At 43.6% G+C, this 26,962-nt stretch overlaps 1 protein-coding gene across 3 annotated transcripts in view; it reads right to left on the bottom strand.

Annotated features, from left to right (window-relative positions):
* Positions 1-26,806, bottom strand: part of HMG20A (high mobility group 20A) — a 41,900-nt gene extending 15,094 nt beyond the window's left edge. The window contains exons 1-4 of one of the 3 annotated variants that reach the window (XM_081965003.1): positions 26,758-26,806; positions 4,935-5,022; positions 1,716-1,863; positions 763-972 (exon numbers count right to left, since the gene is read on the bottom strand). In XM_081965003.1, the coding sequence (XP_081821129.1) occupies positions 763-972; positions 1,716-1,863; positions 4,935-5,020 (444 nt within the window). In that variant the 5' untranslated portion in view covers positions 5,021-5,022; positions 26,758-26,806. Of the gene's footprint in view, positions 1-762; positions 973-1,715; positions 1,864-4,934; positions 5,023-26,319; positions 26,644-26,757 lie in introns of those variants that run through there. The other 2 variants (XM_081965004.1, XM_081965002.1) reach the window with 2 other exon arrangements.
* Between the last annotated feature and the right edge of the window lie 156 nt (positions 26,807-26,962).

Raw genomic sequence — 26,962 nt, 5'->3', positions numbered from 1 at the left:
AGAGGATTTGTAGCTGAGGTTTCAACTTGTGTATTTGTAGCTGGGGTTTTAACTTGTGGGCTCCTTGGGGCACTCTGAGCTTGGCTTGCAGACGTTTTCATGGCCCAACTAGGTAACTTCATCAGTGCTAGAAGGGAATGGGGTTTGCAGAGTGGGGTGGAGGAGGATTGTGGGGTCCTTGGTGCTCTCTGAGCTTGGTGGTTTTCTCGTAGACGTTTCACTGCCCAACTAGGTTAACATCATCAGTGCTAGAAGGGAGTGGGATTTGCAGAATGAAGGCGGAGGAGGAGGAGGAGGAAAAAGAGGAAGAGGAGGAGGAAGAATGTGGAGTCCTTGGTGCTCTCTGACCTTGGTGGTTTTCTCAAAGATGTTTTATTGCCCAACTAGGTAACTTCATCAGTGTTAGAAGGGAATGGAGAGGAGGAGGAGGAGGAGGAGGAGGAGGAGGAGGAGGAGGAGGAGGAGGAGGAGGAGGAGGAGGAGGAGGAGGAGGAGGAGGAGGAGGAGGAAGACACCAACTGTGGGGTTCTTGATGCTCTCTGAGTTTGTCAGTTGCAAGTGAGGATGCAATCAAATGCCATAAAAAAAAGGTCTCACCAACTTAGGCCGTGAACTTCCAACTCCCAGAATTCCCCAGCCGGCTGGGGAGCTCAGCCAGCAGGGGAATTCTGAGAGTTGAAGTCCACCAGTCTCAAAGGGGCCAGGGTTGGCGAGCCTGGCCATAAAACATTCCCTAAGACGGAAAGGCGAATACAGCGGTACCCGTTTCTCCTCCGGAGGGAGTTTGCTCCATTCGTTGCCCAACATCCGGGTGATTTCTGGAAATGGGACTTCGGGTCTCTTGGCACGAAGCTGCTCCCGCCGCTCGTTCATAAACCTCACGTAGCCCGTCAGGGGGGATTTGGGGGCGTTGCTGTCCCTTAAAGGCTTCTTCCTCTTCCGCCCTTTGGACCAGCTTCCTCTCTTGGCTCTCTGCAGGAGGAGACAATTCAAAACCCATCGCTTGGTTTTTTTTTTGTTAAATTTTAAAAAAAAGACATTATCATCTTCCGTGTTTCGATAAACGGCAGGTAGTCCTCGACTTACGACCGCCAACAGAGCCCCAAATTCCCGTCGCTAAGAAAAGATAGCAGTCGGGTGAGTTTCGCCCCATTTCACGACCTTCCTTGCCGCCGGGGTTAAGTGAATCGCTGCAGTTCTCGAGTTAGAGTAACCTGGTTGTTAAGCAATGTTCCCCATTGACTTTTGCTTGCCAATGGTCGCAAAAGGGGGGTCACGCAACCGTCATAAATACGAGTCAGTTGCCGAGTGTCTGAATTTTGATCATGTGACCGTTGGGGGGGGGGGAAGAGATGCTAAGTTTGAAAAAAATGGTCCTAAGTCCCTTTTCTCAGTGCCGCTGTAATGTCAAATGGTCACTAAACGGACTGTTGTAAGTCGAGGACTAGCTGTACAGAAGGCTTTCATTCCCCTGAGTCAAAAGACAGCATCCATTCCAGCCCAATCCTTGGAACCTGCTGGGGGAAGGGGGGGGGGATTTTATTCGTGGATGACACCCCGTTAGCAAGTCCCCTTGCGAGGGGCAGGATTGCTATAATTAAAATGTAAATAATCCATTCCCCCCCCCCTCCCCGTTTAAGAAGAAAAGATGAATGGAGGGAAACAGGCAGGTGGAGGAGGAGGAGGAAGTCTTTTAAAGATGCGTTTCCGCTCACCTCCTCCTCCGTCCTCAGCTCGCTATTTTCAGCTGCATTAAATGACTCGTTGCGCAACAGTTGGCTTTGCAAGACGTCTTCGGCAAAATCGGGATGGTTGGCAGACTGGGAGGCGCTGCCACAGCACGAGCCTTCGGAATGATTTACCCTGGAAGAAAGGAAAGGAGGAAAAAAAAGAAGAGAGAGACTCAGATCATCATCGGAGATACTCCCACTCTCGCAAAAACACAAGCCACTCAGGCACAAATTTATCCCATCCGCTCTCGCTTCGGCCTCCAAAATGTCATAACTGAGAAATCTTCGGAGGCGGGCATGGCTGATAAGGCACCCTGGATTCTACGAAGTTGCCCTTGCTCGTTGCAAAAGATAAGAAGGATTTCTGACCTCAACAGGATGCCTTATCGGGGGGGGGGGGGGGATACATTTTGTTTGTAATAAGAGCAGAAGCTCCATATCTTCTCTGTGTTATAAAGGCTCTGAAAGCTTCACAGGAGGATGGAAGGCAAAAGAAAAACCAACCCTGTGTTTTATTATTCAGTGGGTTTCAGGCAACATTTCCAACTCGGCGTGTGATGCTAACTTTGATCTATGCTGCTCTTGGGGGTTTTTTTGCTTTCGTTTATTGTCACACCACTTGCTGGCTGGCTGTTGCACTGGGGAGGGAGGGAGGGGGAGTAAGGATTTTTATTTTAAAAACAAAACAACCTTGGAGTGATAGGGAACGCCACGGTGTGTTCCACAGCGTTCTGAGCCCGTCGTAATAAATTGCTGGGCGCAGCACATTTGTCTGTCTCAAAACAGCTCACAGGGAAACGTATTCACTGCAGCTGCCATGGTTCGGGGCTTGGGCGTTCTCTCCCCTTCCCCCCCCCCACAAAAATCAGGCCAGAGCGAGAGAAGGGTAGGCAACAAATATACCAAAAACCTTTTTTTTAAAAAAAAATCCTTCCCCACAAATCCTGAAAGGGCTGAGCTAAAAAGAACCGTTCAGAGAGAATAGGCAAAGTCGGTTAATGCCACTGTAATTCAGAATAACAGAGTTGGAAGGGACCTTGGAGGTCTTCTAGTCCAACCCCCTGCTTAGGCAGGAAACCCTACACCACTTCAGACAAAGGATTATCCAATGTGGTGGCACAGCAATTTCCACGACACCTTGACGAATCCGAATATCTAGACCCACGCCAGTCCGGCTTCCGACCCGGGCACAGCACAGAGACAGCCTTGGTCGCGCTGGTTGATGATCTCTGGAGGGCCAGAGATAGAGGTTGTTCCTCTATCCTGGTCCTATTAGACCTCTCAGCGGCTTTTGATACCATCGACCATGGTATCCTATTGCGCCAGCTGGAGGGGATGGGAGTCGGAGGCACCGTTTTACGGTGGTTCGGCTCCTACCTCTCCGACCGGTCGCAATGTGTGTTGACGGGGGGGGCAGAGGTCGACCCTGAGGTCACTCACTTGTGGGGTGCCACAGGGGTCGGTCCTCTCACCCCTCCTGTTCAACACATATGTGAAGCCGCTGGGAGAGATCATCCGTGGTTTGGGGGTTGAATACCATCTGTACGCTGATGATACTCAGCTGTACGTTTCAACCCCAAATCACCCCAGCGAGGCTGTCGAAGTGATGTCCCGGTGTTTGGAAGCCGTCGGGGTCTGGATGGAGGACAACAGACTCAAACTCAACCCCTCCAAGACTGAGTGGCTGTGGCTACCGGCACCTCGGTTCAGTCAGCTGACTCCAACGCTGGCCATAGGGGGTGAACAACTGCCCCCTGTGGAACGGGCGCACAATTTGGGCGTCCTCCTTGATGCCCGGCTGTCAATGGATGATCATGTGGCAGCCGTGGCTAGGGGGGCGTTCCACCAGGTTCGCCTGGTGCGCCAATTGCGCCCCCTTCTGGACCGGGATGCCCTACGCACGGTCACTCATGCACTGGTGACGTCTCGCCTGGACTACTGTAATGCTCTCTACATGGGGCTTCCCTTGGGACGCGCACGAAGACTGCAGCTAGTCCAGAACGCAGCCGCGCGGGCAGTCATGGGGAGTACTAGGTACTCCCACGTAACACCGCTCCTGCGCGAGCTGCACTGGCTACCTGTGGTCTTTCGGGTGCGTTTCAAGGTTTTGACCACCATCTTTAAAGCGCTCCATGGCATAGGGCCTAGTTACCTGCGGGATCGCATCCTCCCACATACATCCCTGCGGCCAATTCGCTCTCACAGGGAGGGGCTTCTCCTGGTGCCGTCCACTAGGCAATGCCAACGGGCGACACCAAGGAGTAGGGCCTTCTCTGTGATGGGCCCAACCCTCTGGAATGACCTCCCCCCCGACATTAGAACCACCACTGACTTCCGCTCCTTCCGGCAGAAACTGAAGACTCACCTGTTCCGACTGGCTGGTCTGGCATAATTCTTAACGTCTACCTCCTGGCATATATATTTCCTACTGGTTTTTTAGGGGACTTAATTTTATAAGACACTGGGGTTTTAAACTTTGTATATTTTAAATTATTTATTTAGCAATTACAGTTCTGTCTATTTTATCCTCCTCTTATTTATGTATTTATCCATTTAATAATTTTTAATTGTTATTATGTATGATGTTTTTGATATGGACTGTACACCGCCCCGAGTCCCTTTTGGGAGAGGGGGCGGTCTAGAAGTGCTAATTAAATTAAATTAAAAATCTCTTATTAAAAACTTCCAGTGTTGGGGCATTCACAACTTCTGGAGGCAAGTTGTTCCACTGATTAATTGTTCTAACTGTCAGGAAATGTCTCCTCAGTTCTAAGTAGCTTCTCTCCTTGATTAGTTTCCACCCATTGCTTCTTGTCCTTATCAGGTGCTTTGGACAATAGCTTGACTCCTTCCTCTTTGTGGCAGCCCCTGAGATATTGGAAGACTGCTATCATGTCTCCCCTAGTCCTTCTTTTCATTAAACTAGACATACCCAGTTCCTGCAACCGTTCTTCGTATGTTTTAGTCTCCAGTCCCCTAACCATCTCGGTTGCTCTTTTCTGCACTCTTTCAAATCCCACTGCACTGAAATGCTTACTTTACTGCACATGAAAAATGTAAAGGCGGTAAAAACTGAAAGGCAATTCTTATTTCCTATGCGATGTGCTCATCAAGTTGGGAAAAGAGATGAGAGGGAGAGAGAGAGAGAGAGAAAGAAAAGGGTTACGTATGCATCGGTCTAAAGTTAGATAATAAGTTGCTCACCCAGATGGCACATCGGTGTTCTCCTTTGAGCCATCGTCCTCTTGAATACGTGAAGGGGGAGATGAGCTGCTCATCGGATTCTCCATTACTGTTGCAAGAGGAGAAATGAGAGGCAATTGTCATATTAGTGTCTCTGGAGATTCTCCATCATCCAAGCCATGGATGTCCCAAAGGTACCGTATTTTTTGGAGTATAAGAGGCACCTTTCCCCCCTTAAAAGGGCGTGGAAATGTTGGTGCGTCTTATACACCGAATACAGATATTTTTGGCCTCCCGAAGCCCCACCCCCACATCCCATTTTTGTTAAAAAAAAAAAAAAAAGGGTGAAAAACGGGCCATTTTTCGCAAAGATGGAGGCATTTTTTTTGCCTTTCCTCAGCTCTGCTGAAGCCTGCAGAGTGCTCCTGAGGGCCGGGAGGACATAACCTTTTTTTTGTTACTTACCTCTTTGACATCTTTGTGTGTCTTATACACCAGTGCGTCTTATGGTCTGAAAAATACTGTACTTTTCCCAAAGGCGTTTGTTTTTATTTGTTTTGCAAAAAACAAGGCGTTTGGGAGGCCTGTAGAGTGCAAAAACTTTTTTTTAATGTACCTCTTCAAAAGCATGGTGTGTCTTATACTCCGGTGTGTCTTATAGTCCGAAAAATACAGTATATATTTGTAAGAAGATAACGATGAAGATTAATGGTTAACAGAAAAATGTGAACAGCACCTATAAGAACGTATATTGGTGAATGAATTGGAAAGGGAAAAATAAAAAACCTTTTTCACCCAACAACAACAACAACAACAACATCTGCCTGGGATGCAAGGGAGCGATTTGTGCCTTTCGACACCCACCTCCAAGAGAAGCAACCTCAGTGCTTCTAAGCTGGTTTCAGGCTTGCTTTAGTTCCTGAGAGTCAGAAGGATGAAAAAAAAAAGGCATAATAAGGTCCTTATGCTTTTGTTTTGTTTCCTTGTTTTGTTTTCCGATGTTATGAATGCCACTTTGAAAGAAAGTTGGCAAAGGGCTCTCTCCCTCCCCTCCCCTTTCTTGAATACAATGCTAGGTTTGCTAATGAGAGGGACAGCAGAATGTATTAATAGTGCAGTTGTCAAAACAGACCAGCGCTTTAGCTTTTAAAGTCAAACTTTCTAGATTACGCTCTTTACATTTCCCCGGCTGGTTTTAAGCCAGGCTGTTTTCTTTCGGTCAGATCTATCCATTTTTATTGACGACAAAGTCACCGTCTCGAGCCACTCGGATCAATTACAGGTACGTAGTTACAGAGGCATGGAATCAAGATCACACGAAGTATTAGTACTGCTTTATTTTTTAAAAAATAACCTAGTAAGACCACACCTGGAATGCTGCAACCAATTTTGGACACCAGACTAGAAAAAAGATGTTGAGACTTTGGAAAAAGTTCAGAGAAGATCAATTAAAATGACCAAAGGCCTGGAGACTAAAACATCTGGAGAACGGCTGTAGGTTTTGGGATTTGGCTAGTCTAAAGAAAAGAAGAATTAGGGGTGACATGATAGCAGTGCTCCAGTATTTGAGGGGCTGCCACAAAAGGGGGGAGGGTTTAACTTATTTTCCAAAGCACCAGTGGACCATTTCCGTCTTCCAGAGGGCCTCGGGGGGGGGGGGGCAGGGGAGGGCGAAAATGGTCTCCCCCAGCCCTCTGGAGAGGCAGAAAACCAGCTAGCCGTCGCACACATGCGTGCTGGAGCTGACATAGGGCAATGGATCGCGTGCCCAGAGAGATGTCTCCGTGTGCCACCTGTGCCACAGGTTCGCCATCACAGGTATAGGGTTTCCTGAGCAGGGGGCTGGAGTAGAAGACCTCTAAGGTCCCTTCCAGCTCTGCTTTGCTCTATTTCTTATTCTTATTCTTTTCTCGACTTACAAACCCAGTCCCTGCTGCCAGAAAGATTGGGGACTGGTTCTCTAACAAGCATTCTGCTTCAAGAATATGTGAAATGCCTCAGGGCATAGTTAGACTTTCTAACCTCAATAAAAAGGCATAAATCCCTCACCCAGATTTCATACAGCCTTAGGAGCTAATAGGCATGTTGCCTCTTCTGCTCTATTCTATATATTATATTCTACGATCCTATAGGTTATATTCCATAGGCTGGTCTTCCTTTTCTCCACTGGCCTTCAGACTTCATAAGCAACCATTTAAGGGTCAATTCGGCATGGGAAGCAGCTGGACACCAGGGGTTACCACCGGGCAAAAGGGGCCATATAAACACAGGAAGTTAGAAGAATGCAACCCCCTTTCTTGCTTTAAAGGTTTGTTTTATTTAATCCATATGGCTGGACACTCAACATCGAGGTCAAACATTTCTGATGGTGGAGAAGTTATTCAACGCTTCCAACAGGCAGGATAAGGGAGGGGAGGGGAAGAGCTGGTTCCCACTGGAACAAACTGGGAAAATGATTTTTTTTTTAAAAAAGAAAATTGAGCATAGGATGTGCTGGGTCAGAGGTTGCTCTGCTGGCTTCAAAACCATTCCTGCCTTTATGGGCCTCGCAGCTGTGCTCCCAAACCACAGGCAAGGTGGTTTTTTTAAAGGACGTCCGAGGCCTCTAAAACAATTCACAGAAACTGAAAAAGATGTTTATTCCTGCATCAGTTCATTATCTCAGTTCCCCCCCTGGTGCCTGGTGATGAGTTCCCCTCTTAAATTTGGGGCCCTCTGGGGTCAGGTGAGCAAGGGATGGGACTGGTTTTAGCCAGATATTTCCTTCCGGTGGACTTCATCAGGATGAGAACAATCCAGACCGGGATGCCAAAAAGGAAATTGCCCCTTCGCCCTTCCGCACTAGAGTACGCCGGTTAGAAGACTGCAGGTCGAAAAGCAGTTCAACCTTCATTGAAAGTGTCAAGTCAGCAAAAAGTAGACTTTTTTTTTTACCTTAAGGACCCAGTAGCAATAGCAATAGCCCTTAGACATTTATACCTCTTTACAGTGCTTTTGCAGCCCTCTCTAAGCAGTTTACAGAGTCAGACTGTGGCCCCCAACAATCTGGGTCCTCATTTTACCCACTTCAGAAGGATAGAAGGTCGAGTCCACCTTGAGCCTGGGGAGATTCTATCTGCCAAATCAACCTTCAACTGATCAGGATCGAACTGCTGACAGTGAGGCAGAGTAAGCCTACAATACTGCATTCTAACCACTGGGAGGGAAGGAAGGAAGGAAGGAAGGAAGCAATAGACTTATATACCACTTTACAGTGCTTTTACAGCCCTCTCTCAGTGGTTTACAGAGTCAGCCTCTTGCCCCCAACAATCTGGGTCCTCATTTTACCCACCTCGGAAGGATGGAAGGCTGAGTCCACCTTGAGCCAGGTGAGATTCTATCTGCCGAATTGCAGGCTGCCTTTGTTGGGAAGATAACTGCGTTCCGTGCGCTTTCGGCATTGAGTCATGCCGGCCACATGACCACGGAGACGTCTTCGAACAGCACTGGCTCTTTGGCTTTGAAACGGAAATGAGCACCGCCCCCTAGAGTCAGGAAGACTAGTACATATGTGCGAGGGGAACCTTCACCTCTATCTAAATTGTGAAAAAGTGCAGTAACCTTTGATTACCTGGGTTCTGATCTTTTTAACAGAAAGGAGGAGATGGCAGCGGCTACTTCTCTCTGCTCTGGACCTGACATCATGCTGGGGGGGGGGGGGGGGATTAGAGAAGCTAAGACTGAATGGAGATAACCAGAGCTACATATTGGGATCATGGCAAGATATGACAAATGTTAAGATGGAAGCAAAAATGCTCTAAAATGATTTGTAAATGCATCATTAATAGCCTGAGATTGCCATGTCTTAAATTGTAGCTTACATAAGACTATACTACGGATGTATAATCGTTTCCATCAATCCACCTATAAATATTAAATCAGGCAATCCACAGCTATAGGCAAACAATGACATTCATGCCAAGAGCCTCAGTCTATTATTGTTCCTCTTCTCCGAAATCTTAGCTTTGCAGTTTCTAATCCAGGAGCAGAATTAATAAGATCAGAATCCATGGCAATAATGAAAACCACCAGCTGGAACATGACAGAAGCAGGCAGCCGAGCTGCTCCAGGCCCCAGAAGAGATGCCACATTTCAGCACTTTTTTAAAATGCTGAACACTCTCTTCTTTTCCCAAAGGGCTACCAAAAAAAGAAAGAAAGAAAGTGTCTGGATATTTGAAAGACGCTCCATACTAAAGAAAATAATTACCAAATGCAATTTGGATTTCTAACCAGGGAGGGAAGGGGTTAAATGACATCACTCCAATTCACAGGTTGTCCTGGTAAGGCAAAATGGCTGCATTTCACTTACAGAAGCAGGTTGGGACATCTCATGAAAATAATACTAGATTAAAGGGCCCCAGGGCAGTTTGGGTGCAGTCTGCAGAGAGATTGATCAAACTGGGGGGGAAAAAACCTCTGAATAATGGAATTACTAAAAACAAATAAATCCAGCAGTAGGACACATCATTTTTTCTGGGGGTTTTTTTCGGCAAAAGAGCAAGGACAACTAGGTTTGAATGGCTGAGAGAAGGGTGGCATATACTGTATTTTTCAGAGTATAACACATTCCAAAGTATAAGACACACCTAGCTTTTGGGGAGGAAAAGAAGGAAAAAAAAGTCTACCTCTGCCTCTGCCTCCCAGCAATTTGTCTCCTTGCAGCAAACAGCCTGTGTCAGTTTCAGTTTCAGCACAGCCTGATTAGCCCAAGCAGCTGATTTGCGACCCCACGATCAGCTCGGAACTGACAGAAAATGGGGCGCATGGAGATTGAAAACAGGGTTGCAGAGACCAAAAATGGGATGCGGAAGCTGAAAATGAGGCGCGCGGAGGTAGCAAGAGGCAATGGCAACCCCTGAAGCCTGAAGCAGCTGATGGTTGGGAGGCCGATCCAACCGACAATCAGCTGCTTGTGCTAATCAGGCTCTGCTGAAGCTGAAACAGGCTGTTTGCTGCAAGGAGGCAAATTGCTGGGAGGCAGAGGCCAAAGGATGGAGGCTGGTGGATGGGTGGGGCTACATTCGGTGTATAAGATGCACCCAAATTTTCACTTTCTTTTAGGGGGGGAGTGCAACTTATAATCTGAAAAATACGGTAAATTTAATAAACAAACAGCACATTACATGGATTTTGGAAGCAATCTTATCTAACAATAGAATTGTCATCCTTTTTCTTAGTTTCTTCAGCTTCCACTAATGATCTGCCAGACTTTCTCGAATCAGGACACCCATGGAATGTCTATTTTTATCTCCTGGCAAATATTTTCAAGTTGGAGAATACAGAACATCTTAACCTTGAGAGTTGCCAGCGTTTAATGCCGTTTGTGGTCTGTGGACATTATGCTTTACTGGAAAGGGACGACTTTGTGCCCGCTCTTTTGATTCCCCACCAAAAGTGCGAACAAAAGGGTGTATTAAGCGGAGTGTGCATTTCAAACTCAGACAATAAAAACACACTTGCACAAAAAGAAAGCAGAGCCTGGCTGGCTGGATTGCTTTCAATCCCTTTATCAGCCGAGTCCATAAAAAGTGTATTTGCTTTTTCTGTGTAACAAAGTATAGCAACAGGGTTATTTAAGCAGGAGGAGAGGGATTTTCTTGGCAGAGACTAAGATTTATGTCTTTGAAGATGCAATCATGCACTGATGGATATGTGTTGATGGATGGATGGATGGATGGATGGATGGATGGATGGATGGATGGATGGACGGATGGATGGATGGGCATAGATAGATAGATGAAAGGTAGGTAGGTAGGTAGCTAGGTAGGTAGTGGATGGATGGATGGATAGCTAGATGATGGATGAATGGATGGATAGATAGATGGATAGATATAGATAGACAGACAGAAGATAGATAGATAGATAGATAGATAGATAGATAGATAGATAGATAGATAGATAGATGATAGATAGATAGATAGATAGATAGATAGATAGATAGATAGATAGATAGATAGATAGATAGGCAGATAGACAGACAGACAGACAGACAGACAGACAGACAGACAGACAGACAGTTAGATAGATTTGTTTCAAAAAGGTTCCCATCACTGGTCTAATTAATGAATTATGACTTATGGCAAAGCGGAGTCTGTCTTCAAAAGGGGTTCAGAGCTGCTTTAATTTTGGATGTACATGTGTCACATTCAAGCGAAGCCTTAGAAGAGCTGACTGCAAACCTCTAATTACGCTCAGCAAAATGTCTAAGGAAAAACTCTTCTGCCTTCTTTTTTTTTTATGCTGATCAAAAACATCACTGTTGATTTTTTATATCCCTTCAAAGGGGCCCGAAATTCTTTTATGAAGGCAGAAATATGCCCCACTGATTCGCCTGGGCTGCTTGCCATACATGTTGTTCAGAATTCAAAACAAGACCTGCAATGCATTTCCGGTAACCTACTTTCCTCAACAGTTGGCAACTCCTCTCTTCCCCCCAGCACAATCGCCTCCTCCCCTCCCTTTCCCACCTCTGCACCTTGCCATCCTCACTCTGCAACTCGACATGTTATAAATACCACAGGTAGTCCTTGATTTATGACCGCAAATGGGGGTCTGGAATTTTTTTTATCATACATCACGACAGTTTTAAGTTGAGGCACCCACAGACCCGGTTTTATGGATTTTTAACCAGAGGTCCTTAAGTGAGCGCTGCAGTTGTTAAGTGAATGCTGTCATTATTAAGTGAATCAATGTATTTCTGTGGTTGTTCGGGGGGGGGGGGGAAGGAATGGTAGTCACCTGACCGCAGAAGGCTGCAACTGGTTGCAAAGGAGAGCCAGTTGCCAAGCATGCAAAATACAGTCATTTCTCACTTAGCAACATAAATCTGGGGCTCAACTGCAGTCATAGGTTGAGGGCTACCAGCATTTATAAGTATTTCTTCCCGGGATGCGTCCAGTCTAATGAAGAGGAGGCGGCAGATCTGTCAGGGCAACAGGTCTGATGCCAGCCAGGCTCACTGAAATGAGCCACATACCAACTCTGCATTAGTAATAAACCTGTGGCTCCCCATATTCTCCTCCTGCCTGCACACTCCCCTCCTCTCTGAACACGCTGCCCAATCCTGCTCGGCGGCATTCTTGCTAGAGGCCAGGAAAGCATTGCTGGGCTCCGAGGCTGTACGTGAGGAAGCAGGCCAAAAGGAGAGGCCTTCCATGGTGAAGGTTGGCTTGGCTACTGACACAAGCCCCTCGCCTAATCTGCTTGTCAGTTTTGGATTTAGATGATAGATAGATAGATAGATAGATAGATAGATAGATAGATAGATAGATAGATAGATAGATAGATAGATAGATAGATAGATAGATAGGATAGATGGACAGATATGAGATAGATAGATAGATAGATAGATAGATAGATAGATAGATAGATAGATAGATAGATAGATAGATATAAATAGAGATAGATGATAGATAGATAGATAGATAGATAGATAGATAGATAGATAGATAGATAGATAGATAGATAGATAGATAGATAGGATGGAGATAGATAGATATCTAATGATACACAATGATAGAGTTGCATTTTGATACTTTAATGATTTAGCCATCCGAATCAAGTTGTTGGTCAGCACTTTTATACACAGACTTCCTTTCTCTTGGCTGTTGAATCAGGCTCAGCTAGCTGACTCATCAACTGACACAGCCATTGCTGACTTGCCTTCCGAAGTTGTGGGTGCTCCAACACTGGATATTTTTAAAGAAGAGATTGGACAACCCTTTGTCTGAAATGACATCGGGTTTCCTGCTTGAGCATGGGGTTGGACTAGAAGACCACTAAGGTCCCTTCCAACTCTTCTGACAAGCGAGCAAGTCCGTCTACCTCATGCAGCTGTAACGCAGGCCAACTTAATTGCGTTGTCATGGTGGGGTGATTTTTTATTTTTTTTTTGCAATCCTTTATTTTTAACCCTCCTTTGAAGTCCTGGCTTCAAAATCCAGTTTCTAAGGAGCTCCACATGCTGGTACACCTGACAGCATTCGCTCCCAGAAAACATGTGAGAATGCGGGGTTTGCATTTTTGCCAGGAATGAATGTCGAAAAAGCAACACCCGGAATATTCTGGTTGAAAGCTGCCCTGTATGGGGAACGAGGGAGGGAGGGAGAGAGAGAGAGAGAGAGAGAGGAGTGTGCAGGACACTAATAGAGGCTGCATTCACAACTAGGCTAAGCACCGCAAACAACGTTTATTCGGCTGGGAGAAAGCAAGGGAACAGGAAGCCACAGAAAGGCACAAAAGAATCCGATTATATTAAACAAAAGCTGGGGCAGATGGAAATGTCTACCTTTCCACTGAATCAAAAGCTTTTGGCAGTTCTCTTTTTTTCTCTCCTTCTCCCCCAGTTAAATGGGCCAGTAAACTCAGACAATATGAAATTGGAACATTTTGCTGGTTAATTACCGCACCGAAGGTGAGAGAAGAGTGACCTAACATTTAAGCTTAATTATATCCAAGTTAAATCAACTCATGTATGAAGCTGACAACTCTGCAACCAAAGGCGTTAAGCCATTTGGATGACACAGGCTACCAGGCAATGGGAATATGAATTGGTCAAGGAATCAATTTGCTACATTGTCCAAAATGATTGGGGGGGGGGAGAAAGGCAAACTGTTGGTCTTTGTATTCCAAATATCTGGCCGCAACTAAAATTGTTACTTCCATGTGTGTGTGTGTGTGTGTGAGAGAGAGAGAGAGAATTTTAAATGGCTTGCTTCTGGAAATGCCCAGCCATGATCCCTCATTCTGGGTATTAATGGCTCCTGAACTGCCCCTTGGCTCAAATTAGAGAAGGAAAGCAGTGAGTCAGGCAATGGTAAGAGGAAGCATTCGCTGTGAGTCACCAAAAGGATTGTTTCTTGTGTCACAACGAATGAAAAAAAGGTCTTGTCACATGAGATGCATAATGGCAGAAGAATTACCCACATATATATACATATATATACATATATATACATATATATACATATATATACATATATATACATATATATACATATATATACATATATATACATATATATACATATATATACATATATATACATATATATACATATATATACATATATATACATATATATACATATATATATATATATATATATATATATATATATATGAAGAAGGTAGAAGGTAGAAGGTAGAAGAAGAAGAAGAAGAAGAAGAAGAAGAAGAAGAAGAAGAAGAAGAAGAAGAAGAAGAAGAAAAGGAGAAGGAAAAGGGGGTGATTATATATATATATATATATATATATATATATATATATATATGCTGGTTTTGTTGTATTCGGGTCTTTTCCTGTGTAGGATCCTACACGGGAAAAGACCCGAATACAACAAAACCAGCATACCTAGCGAGGGAAGGAATGTCAAATCTCGCCGCCCTTCCACTCATTTTTTCCATCCAGCTTGGTTTTATTCTTCCCAGCCATGGGAACTCCCTTGCTTATCATCTACATGTCTAGCTGCTTTGCATGAAGTTAAAAACAAAAACAGACATCTCCATGAGAAAAATCAGCCAATGACACAACAAAGTCAACCTCAACATTCCAGCCACGGTATTTGTTTTTCCATGAATGAGAAGCTCTTTCGGCTATTACTCTTCCCTGAGGTTTTGTCTGCTGAAACAGTCCTTCCCAGGGATTTGCTCCCTATTTAATGTCCCCTAGGAGGAAATCTATTGTCTTTCCGGATCTGGTCATCAAATTCTTCGTTTAGGACTGTGGGTCTCAACCTTCCTAATGCTGCGACCCCTTAATGTAGCTCCTCGTGTTGTGGTGACCCCCAACCATAAATGTTATGTTTTCCATATTTTTTTCAAAAATATGTGTTTTCCGATGGCCTTAGGCAACACCTGTGAAAGGGTCGTTCGACCCCCAAAGAGGTCCCGACCCACAGGTTGAGAACCACTGGGGCAATTTCAACCAAACTTGGTCCACAGGTGACTTACTCTCTGGAAACAACTACTGTGAGGATAAGACACCCCTAACACTCCTCGGGGTGTGTCTGTGTGTGCGTGTGTCCTGGCATGCAGGTGGCACGCAGAGCCCAGCTTAGCTCCACGGTGCATTCGTGCGTGCCTCTCTGCCACGCATGCGCGGGGGGGGGGGGGGGGTGTAATGTGAATATCCTAAACCCTGAACTGTCTCTCTCCACTGGTCCTCAATGTTACATGGCTTATAATAGGGTGCACTTGCTGATAGCCCGGCGTTGCTATTTATTTTTCCTAATCCTGTATTAGACAGGAAAAGGAATGAATTATATCTATAGTGTCCCTTGACAACCCCCCCTCCCATTCCCCCTCCTGCCCCAGAGCATGACCCCCTTGCAGCCTCCTCGGAGCCAAAAGAGGCTTGGGTGGCTCGCGCCACTTCTGGTCTCTTATGGAGGCATCGCATAAGGTTGTGGTGGTAGCCGAAATGGCAGGACAGACCGACATGTGCTTAGGACACCTGAGTGGCAGGTGAGATCAGAATCTGTACAAATGAGGATTGTATAAATCCAGGCCTGTGGAAAAAAGAATGCTTTTTCATACCTGTGCCCTTTTTATGTTGGATTATACATCGTGTTCAAGGGAAGATATTCATAAAGAGATTTGGGGGGGGGAGAGAGAAAAAGTACTGTTAACGTAGAATTTGGGTGAAAGAGGAAAAGTAATAATCTTTGGGTCCGTGACTCACCAAAGTCAATGTGAGCTCAAGTGGTTCTACCTCCCACCATCCCTTGATCGTCACACTCCACGTTCTGGCAAGATTAAAAATCTGTTCTCTCCATTCATAAACAGGACTTCTCGCGTCTGAGTCACCCGAATTAAGAACTTTCAAAAGGTTATTTCATGCAATTTAGTTTTGTGTTTCTTTCAACGTTTCTACAAAGCTCTTAGGAAATGATTGTTTAGAATTTCAGTCTTGTTTTCTTGGATCAACCGGAGATTCAAAGTTCCAAATGAGTTGCTGAGGTTCAAAGATTTCATTTAGCAACAAAACTTTTGAGTTCAATTGTGGTCGTAAGTTGAGGACTGCCTGTATACATTCAGGAAGGACCTGCCATTTTTCCTTCCTTCCTTCCTTCCTTCCTTCCTTCCTTCCTTCCTTCCTTCCTTCCTTCCTTCCTACCTACCTGAAAATAAGGCCTCCCCGGGCAATAAGCCCAATCGGGCTTTGGAGCGCATGTGCTAAAATAATCCCTCCCCGAAAATATTTAACCGCATGCACAGCCGGTCCCCGCCATTTCCTCCGGTTGCTTGCCACGCAAACAACACAAGGTGAGGAGGCAAGGCTGGAGGGGGCAGGGAAGGGGGAACATGCCTCACATATACCACACACCTTTACCTAACAGCCGCTCCCCCGACCCTAGCCACCCCACCCCTTCTGTCACGCTAATGGCCACCGCAAAAGCCATTGGCAAAGAACAGGAAGGTGACGGCAGCGATGGGACATCTGGTCACAGCGGCATGGCTGGGCCGACAGCATGGTGCAGGGAAGCATGGCTGGAAGCGTGTGCATAGCCTCAGGGGTGAACGGCTGACCAGCAGCAGCCATGAAGTGACCACGCTCGCCGCCCTCCAGCACCTCAAAAATAAGAAGACCTCTCTGAAAATAAGGCCAAGCACTTTTTTTTTGGGGGGGGGGGTCAAAAGAAAATAAGACTCTGTCTTATTTTTGGGGAAACATAGTACATCCCTACCTACCTTCCTCCCCCCTTCCCTACACATACTGAACAAGTCCACACATCACTCAAAGCTACTATGCAGTTTATCAATGTGAGACAATGATGGGTAAGACACCACTTGATGGTTACTTTGTAGTTTGGTAGGAGCTTAACATAAGTATATACTCAATTATGCGGTTTGCAATCCATACTGGATGGTTTAGCATGATGCAGGAATCAAGCCAACTGTGGTTTATTCAGCAATTCAATAAGCCATGCCTCAGTCTGGTGTTTATATGCAGACACTGTATTTAAACAAGCTCGGAAGACTGGAAAGACAATGTTCTATTTATTCCTTATGTAATCAAGTCACTAAAAAATATAATGTGCAGTTGCAAGATTATTAAGGTGAAACATAAGAAACCACAGGAATAAATGTTTGGAGTATTTGGGGAAGTGAGATAGTGAAACAGGCAACTGAGACTGAAGTGTTAAAGAAATTCCCATATTTAGCACCCATTCTGAAAGTTCAAAAGTAATAACTAAAACGGAGCTTACAGTTTCTGAAAAAAAGGAACACATTTCAAGTTTTATTCAGTTCTAACAACAAAAATCACCACAGTCAGTTTCAGGACAGTTCCTTTTCAGACTGCAGCCAGACGTCCATATGGTCAAATGATCAGCCATAACTCATAAAATAGTAAGAATTCTGAATAAACTTCTAGTTGCTATGCTGTAGCAGGTTTAGTTTCCCAGGGTGGATGGATTGCTAAACCATGATTATTTACTTGTAAATCAGCATTAAACAGCTATGCTTTTTTAAAATGGAAGTGTGTCCCTCTGCAAACATAAATCATTACCCAAAATTACTGGAGAAGGAGACATGATTATATTTATTATTACAATATTCCATTGAATATTATCATATAGTAACATATATTATTCCTTCTCAATTACTCCTCAGCGCTCTTGCGCTCTCTTTCTCTGTCTCTTTCTCTCTCTCTCTCTCTCTGTCTCTCTCTCTACATACTATTGACCTACAGAGACTTTCAAACTTGCAAATGAGCAGTAATCCTCAAATATCTGTGTCTAGAAAATGGAATTTCTAGCATGTTTGCACTAAATTAATCTTAATATTGCTAAAAATATAAAATATACCATAACATACACACTAAAGCGTTGTTTAAGCATATGCAGTTTTGCACTTCTGCTGCAGTCTCTCTTTTTTTATAATACTTTAGATTTATTCTTCATTTGCATATCAATACCCACAATGCTCTTCACTCACAGCAGTCCATTTAAGCCCTGGAAACAAGCTGAAATATGTTCATATACTCAGTTACTTTCTGTGTGCTTTGAAATCTTCATAAACATATCCTCATAGAGTTCACTTAGTAATTGCTTCTCTGGAATAAGCTCTTAGAACACAATTTTGGAAACTTAACAAGGGGTTATGAGAACTGTTACATAAGCTCTGAGCAAAAGGAAACCTAATGCAGAACTTTAAAGTGCTCAGTGGCAAATTTAATAAATGAAATTTAAATTCAGAAAGTCCCCTTTGCCTTAAAGGTAAGTGCTCTAATATTTCAAAATGTACTTTTGCACAGAAAGAACAACAGTTGAAGTATAAAAGGATTTTTGAAAACAATACCAGACTTCATCGACAAAGTTACCTGAAATAATTGAGATTACATTTTGAACTACCTATTATTTTTATTTCTAAGCATAGCTTGTGCACCAAACATTGCAAATCTCACCAGGTCTTCATCTCACAATTCTCTTTCTTGGAAAGAATTGCAGTCTCTTTCCTCAAGGGTTGCAAAGGACTAACGGACAGACAATATAGCCCTTTGCAAATTAATTTCCAGTCACTACCATTACATAAATTCTATGAATAAACAAACCTTACATGTCATATAGCATTAAAGCCATATGAACAGTATAATATCCCCCAATAAAAGTAGACCTTGCTAAAGACTCTTGATATACATATGGCCATTCACACATTTTCAGAAGTCGAAGGAATCGTCTTGATTTTTGACATGCGTGAATTCCCCATTTGTCCAGAATTTTTTAAACAGAACACACACTGGAATAGTTGGAAATACTGGGCATATTTTTATTGCCTGCGTATATCATTATCATCATAAATAATTACAGAAGATGATTTGCATTTAGAAGGTTAGCAATGAGCTCATTTCGGAGAGTGCCAGAAAGTTCCAGTCCAACACCCTTATGACACGGATTCCATGTCCTGCTTTTTCTTCAGAACGATGTTGTGAGATTGGGCTGCAGATCGGTCTCCACCCAAACATGTTTAAAATATCCCATCAAATCAGCTCACCATCTGCACCTTTCTCCTGAATAACCTTGCAGGTAGTCCTCGACTTACAACCATTCATTTAGTGACTACCACGGCACTGAAAAAAGTTATTGATGAGCATTTTTCACACTTATGACTGTGGCAGCATCTCCTCAATTGTGTGATTTACATCTGGACGCTTGACAACTGACTCGCCTTTACGACTGTTGCAGTGTCCCGTCATCAAGTGAATCCCTTTTGCGACCTACTGGCAAGCAAAGTCAATGGAGAAGCTAGATTCACTTAACAACTGGGTTACTAATTTGAGAACTGGGGTGATTCACTTAACAACGGTGATGAGAAAAGTTGTAAAATAGGGCAAAAGTCACTTAGCAATGTAGATTTTGGGCTCAATTGCGGTCGTATGTTGAGGACTACCCGTATCAGCTTTTTGCTTAAAGGGGTTTGATTCTGCTGGCATTATATTCTTTTAATCACCATATTTTTAATTCTATCACCGTGTGAATAAATAATAATAAACATCCGCCATGTCAATGACCCAACAGACAAGCCCACTCAATGTTGGGGTGAAACAATGACAATCCCCCTCCTCTCAAATGACTAATATATTTCAAAGCGGTAGCTGCAGGAACCAAAACTTTCTTATTTTTATCCATTGGCAGCGAAAGTGAAAACCTCCAGAGAAGTTACAGTTGATAAAACACTGAGCGAGATTGGTTTGTCTTAACGTGGGTTAGTTTTGACAACAACACATTTGGCTTGTAAATATAACACTGCATAATTGTGTTACAATCCCAGGTTCTTCTAAATGCTTACACATAAGAAGACCCACTTTAAGGCTTTTCTAAAACAGGAGGGTTTTTTTAACTATTCAGCTCAGCCGAGTTTTTCTGGTAGAAGGAAAACCAGTTTACTGAAAGGAGGAAGAATGGCAGGAAGTAGGATTCCACTTCTTTTGCCAGAACTTTTAAAAGACTTCCCAGGCGGCAGCGGTCGCTCCAAATTGTACCAAGATAGCTGCCAGAGGATGCTGACTAATGAGATGCTAAATAATGGGAAATGAGTAAAAACAAGCTGTAAGGCACCTTGAAGTTTCCAGAGTTGAGACGCTAGTTGTACTACAACAAGGCCATGGGGGGAACCGAATAAAGCTCAAACTGCCCAAGGAGCTGCTGATACAGCTCTACAGAAGAATGGTTGAGTCTGTCATCTGCACCTCCTTAACTGTCTGGTTTGGCTCTGCAACCCAACAAGACAGACACAGACTTCAGAGGAGAATCAGAACTGCAGAAAAAACAATGGCTACCAACCTGCCTTCCTTTGAGGACCTGTATTTTGCATGAGTCAAAAAGAGGGCTGTGAAAATATCTACAGACCCCTCGCATCCTGGACATAAATTGTTTCAATTCCTACCCTCAAAATGACGCTATGGGGCACTGCACACCAGAACAACTGGACACAAGGACAGTTTTTTTTTCCAAATGCCATCCCTCTGCTTAACAACTAATTCCCACAACACTGTCAATAATTTATCAAGAATGTATTACTATTATTCTTCTCTTCCTTCCTAGTATCCATCTCTCCCCACTTATCACTATAACCACGTTGCTTGTATCTTTCAATTTATATTGTTTTTATTGTTTCCTAGTACGATTTGATAGCTTATTAGTAACCTTGACTATCACTAAGTGTTGTGTCTTTTTATTCTTGATGAATGTATTTTTATACTCCTTATGTACACTGAGGGCATCTGCACCAAAGACAAATTCCTTGTGTGTCCAATCACACTTGGCCAACAAAGGATTCTATTCTATATAAGGGGAAATCTATGTCTCTAGTTCTTTGACCAGAGCGTTCAATAGTATGTACAAGTTCACATCCTGGCAGCCCTGGACTTACAACCATTAGTTTAGTGGCCATTCAAAGTTACAATGGCACTGAAAAAGTGACTCACCATCCAACCACCGCAGCCATGACTCCATGGTCATGAAATCGAAATGTGGGCATTTGGCAATTGTTCATATATTGGAAGACAGTTGTGGTTGGGTTGGGTCACCTGATTGCCATCTACGTCCTTCCCAGCCAGCTTGTGACAAGCAAAGTCAATAGGGGAAGCCAAATTCACTTAATGACATGATTCACTTAACGACTTCAATGATCCATGATCACCACTGTGGAAAAAAATGGTTGTAAAACTCGGCACGGCTCATTTAACAACCGCCTCACGTTAGCCACGCAAACTCTGGTTCCAATTTTGGCCATAGTTGAGGATTGCCTGAATTGGGCTAAATCAAGCTTTATTCATTTAGTAAATAATCTAAACAGCTGCCTTGAGTTCACCTAACTTACTCAGCAAAAACCAAGTGCACAATATTTATTATACACAGCGTGAGGTATGGAGCACGTCAAAGGAATGCCAAGGTCCTTTCGCTGGAGGGGAACTCAATTATTTTTGCCAGTGTTAACTTCTACTAGAGTTGCTGGCTACATTATGCAGAATATGTCTTTGCTCAACAGTCAAACCCGGATTAATATTTACATAAGAACTTCTAAAGTACTGTAAAGAATTCCTCAAATCGCTAAACAGATAATCAGCCTTCTGTTTGCAGAACCATGTTATTAAAATAATTCTTCCTGTGAAATTAAAATAAATTCATAGGAGAATTCTCATAATACAATATTAATCCCTGATTTGCTTTATTCAGGCCTGAAGCTTTTTCGTAAAACATTATGCATTTCAAGATTGCCATTCCAGCCCAAAGTATAAGTAGAAATATTTTAAGACGGGAGGGGGAGATTTCCCACTCTTCTCATTATTTGTCCCTATATTACTGTACTCGAAGATATATTCAAATTGACCAGCTCAGTAATGCTAAGTTTTATGGATACTAAATGTATCCCGAATGCATGCTGCTGTCTGAATCCAAACAAGGCTATATTAATCTAAGGAGCTGAATTCCAAGGGAATATCTGATGACAGCTCATACAGGAACACCCAGATTTTGCTTCTCAGTCCCAGATGCTGGATAGGCCTGTGCAGGTTCCAAATTTGCCAGATTAATGCTATTACATAAATAAGATGATGCTTGAAAAATGAAACAAATGTTATAGTTTTGTATAGAACGCACAGTTGACATGTCGAAGGTCTTTGCCCCAGCATCTTCAAAGAGAAAAGAGTAAGATCTACGTAACATTGCAAAGAGCTAATGCCAGGTGGCACAGAAAATGCCATTTACAAAATTAACTTTCTATAACAGGCACCCTCCAACTACGGCCCGCGGGCCGAATACGGCCCGCCAATGCAAAATATCCGCTCTGTGGACTGGTGGGATGAAAAGCAGCTGCCAGCTTGCAAAGAAGTGCTTTAATTCACCCACTGCTTTGATTCTTCCCATATATAAAATACATCCACCAAATTGGTTGCCGAACAATTTTGATAGATGTTCATGTGGGTATATATACACATGCACAAGTGTGGCAAAAAGCAAACCACACTGCCAAAGTAGCTAGTTACTGTGTATGTTTAGATGGCAAAACCCAGAGATTAACAAGAGGTAGATTTTGCAGATCTGAGGGAGGATTTGCAAGGATTTGTAAATCAGCACAGATTAGGGCATATTAGTGTATACGCAGGCTGCCGAACTGATGATGGAAGTTGAATAACCGGGAAGTGAGTTTGTTCACGTAGGGCAGAGTTCAGCTCAGCCACAGTTCATAAAACAAACACTTGGGCTCAGAACTATTTTTTAAAAAAGAAAGAAGGGTATATCTTGCCCAACTTGGTTCCAGTAGCTGGCATTCAGGAGCCTACTCAAAAGCAAGGTAGACCTTGGGAGCCTAAAACTTACCCACTTTTGACGTGACTTACAACATTCCAGGGATAGAAGGTCAGCTAGAAAAAGTACAAAAATCAGCATGGCAAGCATCTAATTTATTATCTTATAATATGCTGGAGATTAAATGCTACCATAAAAGGCATTTATAGTGGTTACTCTTTTCGTAACTCAAAGCAGCCAGAGATCCAATGAGTAATAACAATGCCATGTGCTCTTAAAGGCTTTGAAGCTTGGTTACTTGCTATTTTTATTTGAAATATACATGACTTCTTCATGTAAAATCCTATTAATTAGCTGTTGAACTTCGTATTCCTATGCATATTCCCTCCAGTGAAAGCCACATTACATTCAACAGTTTTACTCTCAAACATTGGGTAATAGCCAAAAGTAGCATTTCCCTTTAAGTTGTGTAAAGGGGACCATTAAGAACAAACCACTTGCCAAGAAGATACTTGTCTAATGAGAAGATTTTAAGATATGAGAGAAATGGGCCTTTCCAATATTTTCACGGAATTGCAAATTGGGCTCATGACACTGCAAGGAGCAAAACAAAATGCCATTTCTATCATTCTGGAAGGTTCTCCCTAAGTTATAGACTCTCCCGTTCCTTAAAGATTGACCAAATCCAAGAACTCTCACAAGAGAGCGTGTACAAGCAGCTGCATATACTTGTTTTTCCATCAGACCATCTGGCAAAGAAATCACTCCGATAATGCAAAAAGTATGTTTAAGTGCTTTACCTTGGAAAAAACTACTGGCCGACAACAGAATTCCTTTCCCAAGAATTCCTTTTCTAAGGTTGGTAATAAAAATGAGAGAAGATTGCTTATTCACCCTACAAAAACATGGTTTTTCTCTTGTTTGCTTCCTAAATCACAGTGTTGAAGTGAAAAGTGATGTCCAAATAGCTTACAATCATAAACATACCAACTGATAAATTAAGTTCTGATCAGTATAATGAGAATTATAAAGTGTAAGATACATTTCTCCTGTTCCTATTATTTCCTGTTCACTGTTTAAGAATTTGCTTTATGGAAAGCACTATACACATCTTTTAATAAATCATTAATATATTGTAAGCCACTTGGATGAAATGAATTCCTATTATGTTCAACGAACAGTTTACAAAGAGCACAAATGCAAATATATTATATAACACAATTCTGGAAAGAGCATTCCACAACTGGATAAGTGGCAAGTGGCACGCAGAGAGCCACAGCGTTTAAGAGATACAGGTAGTCCTTAACGTATGACCATAACTGAGCCAAAATTTAGGTTCTAAGAGAGAATTTATTAAGTGAATTTTGCCTCATGCCTTCTTGCCACAGTTGCTAAGTGAATCATTGCAGTTGTTAAGTTGGGAACATGTTTGTTAAATGAATCTGGCTTCCCCACATGATCCCAGGACATTGTAACCGTCATAAATATGAACCGGTTGCCAAGCATCCAAATTTTGATCAGGTGACCATGGAGATGCTGCAATGGTCGTGTTAAAAAACAATAAGTCACTTTTTTCATGAACTGTTGTAAGTTGAAGACTACCTGTATTACAGGTAATATTGGGACACTGATTAACAGACAATACAGATAGTAGTTTCACTCTCTCGAGTTCTCCTCTCTAGAGCATAAACAAATCAGCCAAACCATCTCTATACAATGAGCAATACAGCTCAGCATCATATGTTTCAACTTCCATCACGCCCATTCCAAACAAAGAAATACTCTTCCAAAAAGCGGAGAGAAGCTACTTTAAAACATGCTCCTGCATTGTTTGCAAGGATGACTATATTTATACTGCAGGGTGCAACAGTCACTAAAAAGTATAAAGATGAGATGCCACATGACATGATTATTTTAAAAGTATTTGAACGTTATCTTTCTACCGTACCTTACAGGAACGTGGAATGCATGCAAAGGACATTCCAACTTAACTAGGCCAAAACACAAATATCCAAACAATTTAAAACACCAAGTGGTAGGAACACAGAGGGCAACTTCAGGAAAACTCTACCCACAATTAAGGCAACAACAGTTTCACTCTAGACATTCATTAAATAGAAACACTGCGATTTAAAGCTGGGGAAACAAAACGGAGGTGATGGAACTTCATCTTTCTTATTGTTTGGGGTTAATTTTACTGGTTAAGGTCTTATATAATTTGTGAACTAGCAGAGCTGCTGGGAGTGGGGCAAAACATACATTTTGTACATAATAATAAGACCAACTCCTCTTTCAAGGCAGGGCACCACCCCCCCCTTGATAGCTTTCCTACCAGGGCAGAGTGGCAACCACAGGACAGCATTGCAACCCACAGCCTGTTTCTGTGGCCTTCAGAGGCCTTTTTTATTTTGACATTTTGACACCTTGAGAGAGAAGAGACCAGGAGACCCTTTAACTCTTTATCTGCATTAAAAAAAAAAAAAGAAATCCCTCCAAAATTCTTCCCAAGCCAGGACAATTCACTCATTCTAGGTTCCCCCCCCCCCCAAAAAATAAAGCACAGACTTTGCTAAGTTCACATCTCATCTCATCTCTTTAGTATCTGTCTGTATATCTATCTATCTATCTATCTTATTTATCTATTCATCCTCCACATCTTCTCTGTCCACCTATTTTCTCCATCCACCTATCTTCTCTATCTACCTCCCAACCTACTTCCCTAATCTGCTGTATCTTCTCTATCCACCTTCCTTATCTATCTATCCATTCATCCATCGATCCACCTATCTTCTCTACATAACTACTGTATCAATTTATCTATCGATCTATCTAGCTACCTATCTACTTCCCCCAACCATCTTTATCTTCTCTATCTACCTTCCTTATCTATCTATCCATTCATCCATCCACTCTCTCTTTCATCCATCCATCATCCATCTATCATCTATCTATCTATCTATCTATCATCTATCTATCTATCTATCTATCTATCTATCTATCTATCTATCTATCATCTATCTATCTATCTATCTATCTATCTATCTCATCTTTTATCAAATTTATGTAGACCTCTCCCCCATCTCACAAAAGTCACTCTTCATTCCTTTCCTGGGCTTGTTCTAAACATAAAAACTCAGAAAAGGAGCAAGAAAGGCAGGAATAAAATAAGAGAAAAGGAAAATAAAGGAAGGAGGGGGATTCATAACGGACACGAGTTGCATTTTATATTATTGCTTCTACCAAGGGAGAGCTTTGGGGGGCACGTGGGGGGGGCATCTCCCACTTTATGTCAACCCCCCCTCCCCGGAAGCATCCTCTGGGGGGGGTCTAGATGGAGAAGGGGCGACCAGGCCCCTCATGGGGGAGGGGGGTGCGAGGGGGGGGAAGAGACAAGAAAATGAATGATGGTAGAAAAGGAAGCAGCTGAGTTTTTGAATGAGGGGAGGCGGAGAGGCAGCCCCCCCCAATGGCTGTGCTTTGTTCAGGAGGCGGGAAACGGGGGGAGGGGGCTAGTCGCCCCACCACAGACCACCGTCAGCCCCCATTCCCCTCTCCTTGGGTGGAGGGCGGGGGCGACACATTTCCTGCTTCTTCCCCCCTCCCCCCGAAACTGACCTGTTGCAGAAAGGCGGGATGGGGAGGGGGCTCCCCTAGAGACTCCTGCCCCTTCACCCCCACTCAGACACCTTCATCATCCTCGCTTTCTCTTTTCCTCAGACACTCGTCTCTCTCTCGCCGCCCCTTGTATCCCTCCGCCCCTCGGCCTTTATTTATTCCCGGGTTGGGGAAATAACCCAGCTTGCCCTTCCGTCCCCGGCTTGACCGAACACGAATTCCGAGAGGATTATTATAAAACCCCAAAAATAAAGGAATCCTCGTCCCAAGTACAGCGGCGGGATTATTTTTCAAGGCCGAGGCGGAAGGATCCCTCGCTCGGACGCGCCAAGACACGCGGAGCATGCTGGGGGTCGTAGTTCTCCGGTTGGGTCTTTTTTTTTTTTTTTTTGCGGCCCCTTTCCCATTTATTTTTTTCCCCTTTTCCTCCGCGCTTACCCGACTCCGAAGCAGGCAGGAGCTGATTGGATGATGGGTGGGGAAGGCCACGCCCCTCACCTCGCCTGGAGAATGAGGGAGATTGGGGACGCGTGCGCCGCTCGCTCTCACGTCCCCCCTCTCATTCGGCGCCTTCTGCCTCCCTAAGCCCCGCCCACCAAACCCAACCCCGCCCACCGTCCGGGCGCGAGCCGAGGCGGTTGGC

This window comes from Natrix helvetica (assembly GCF_964273705.1).
Source record: "Natrix helvetica genome assembly, chromosome: 12".
Taxonomy (NCBI): domain Eukaryota; kingdom Metazoa; phylum Chordata; class Lepidosauria; order Squamata; family Natricidae; genus Natrix; species Natrix helvetica.
This window is presented reverse-complemented; position numbering and strand designations above follow the sequence as displayed.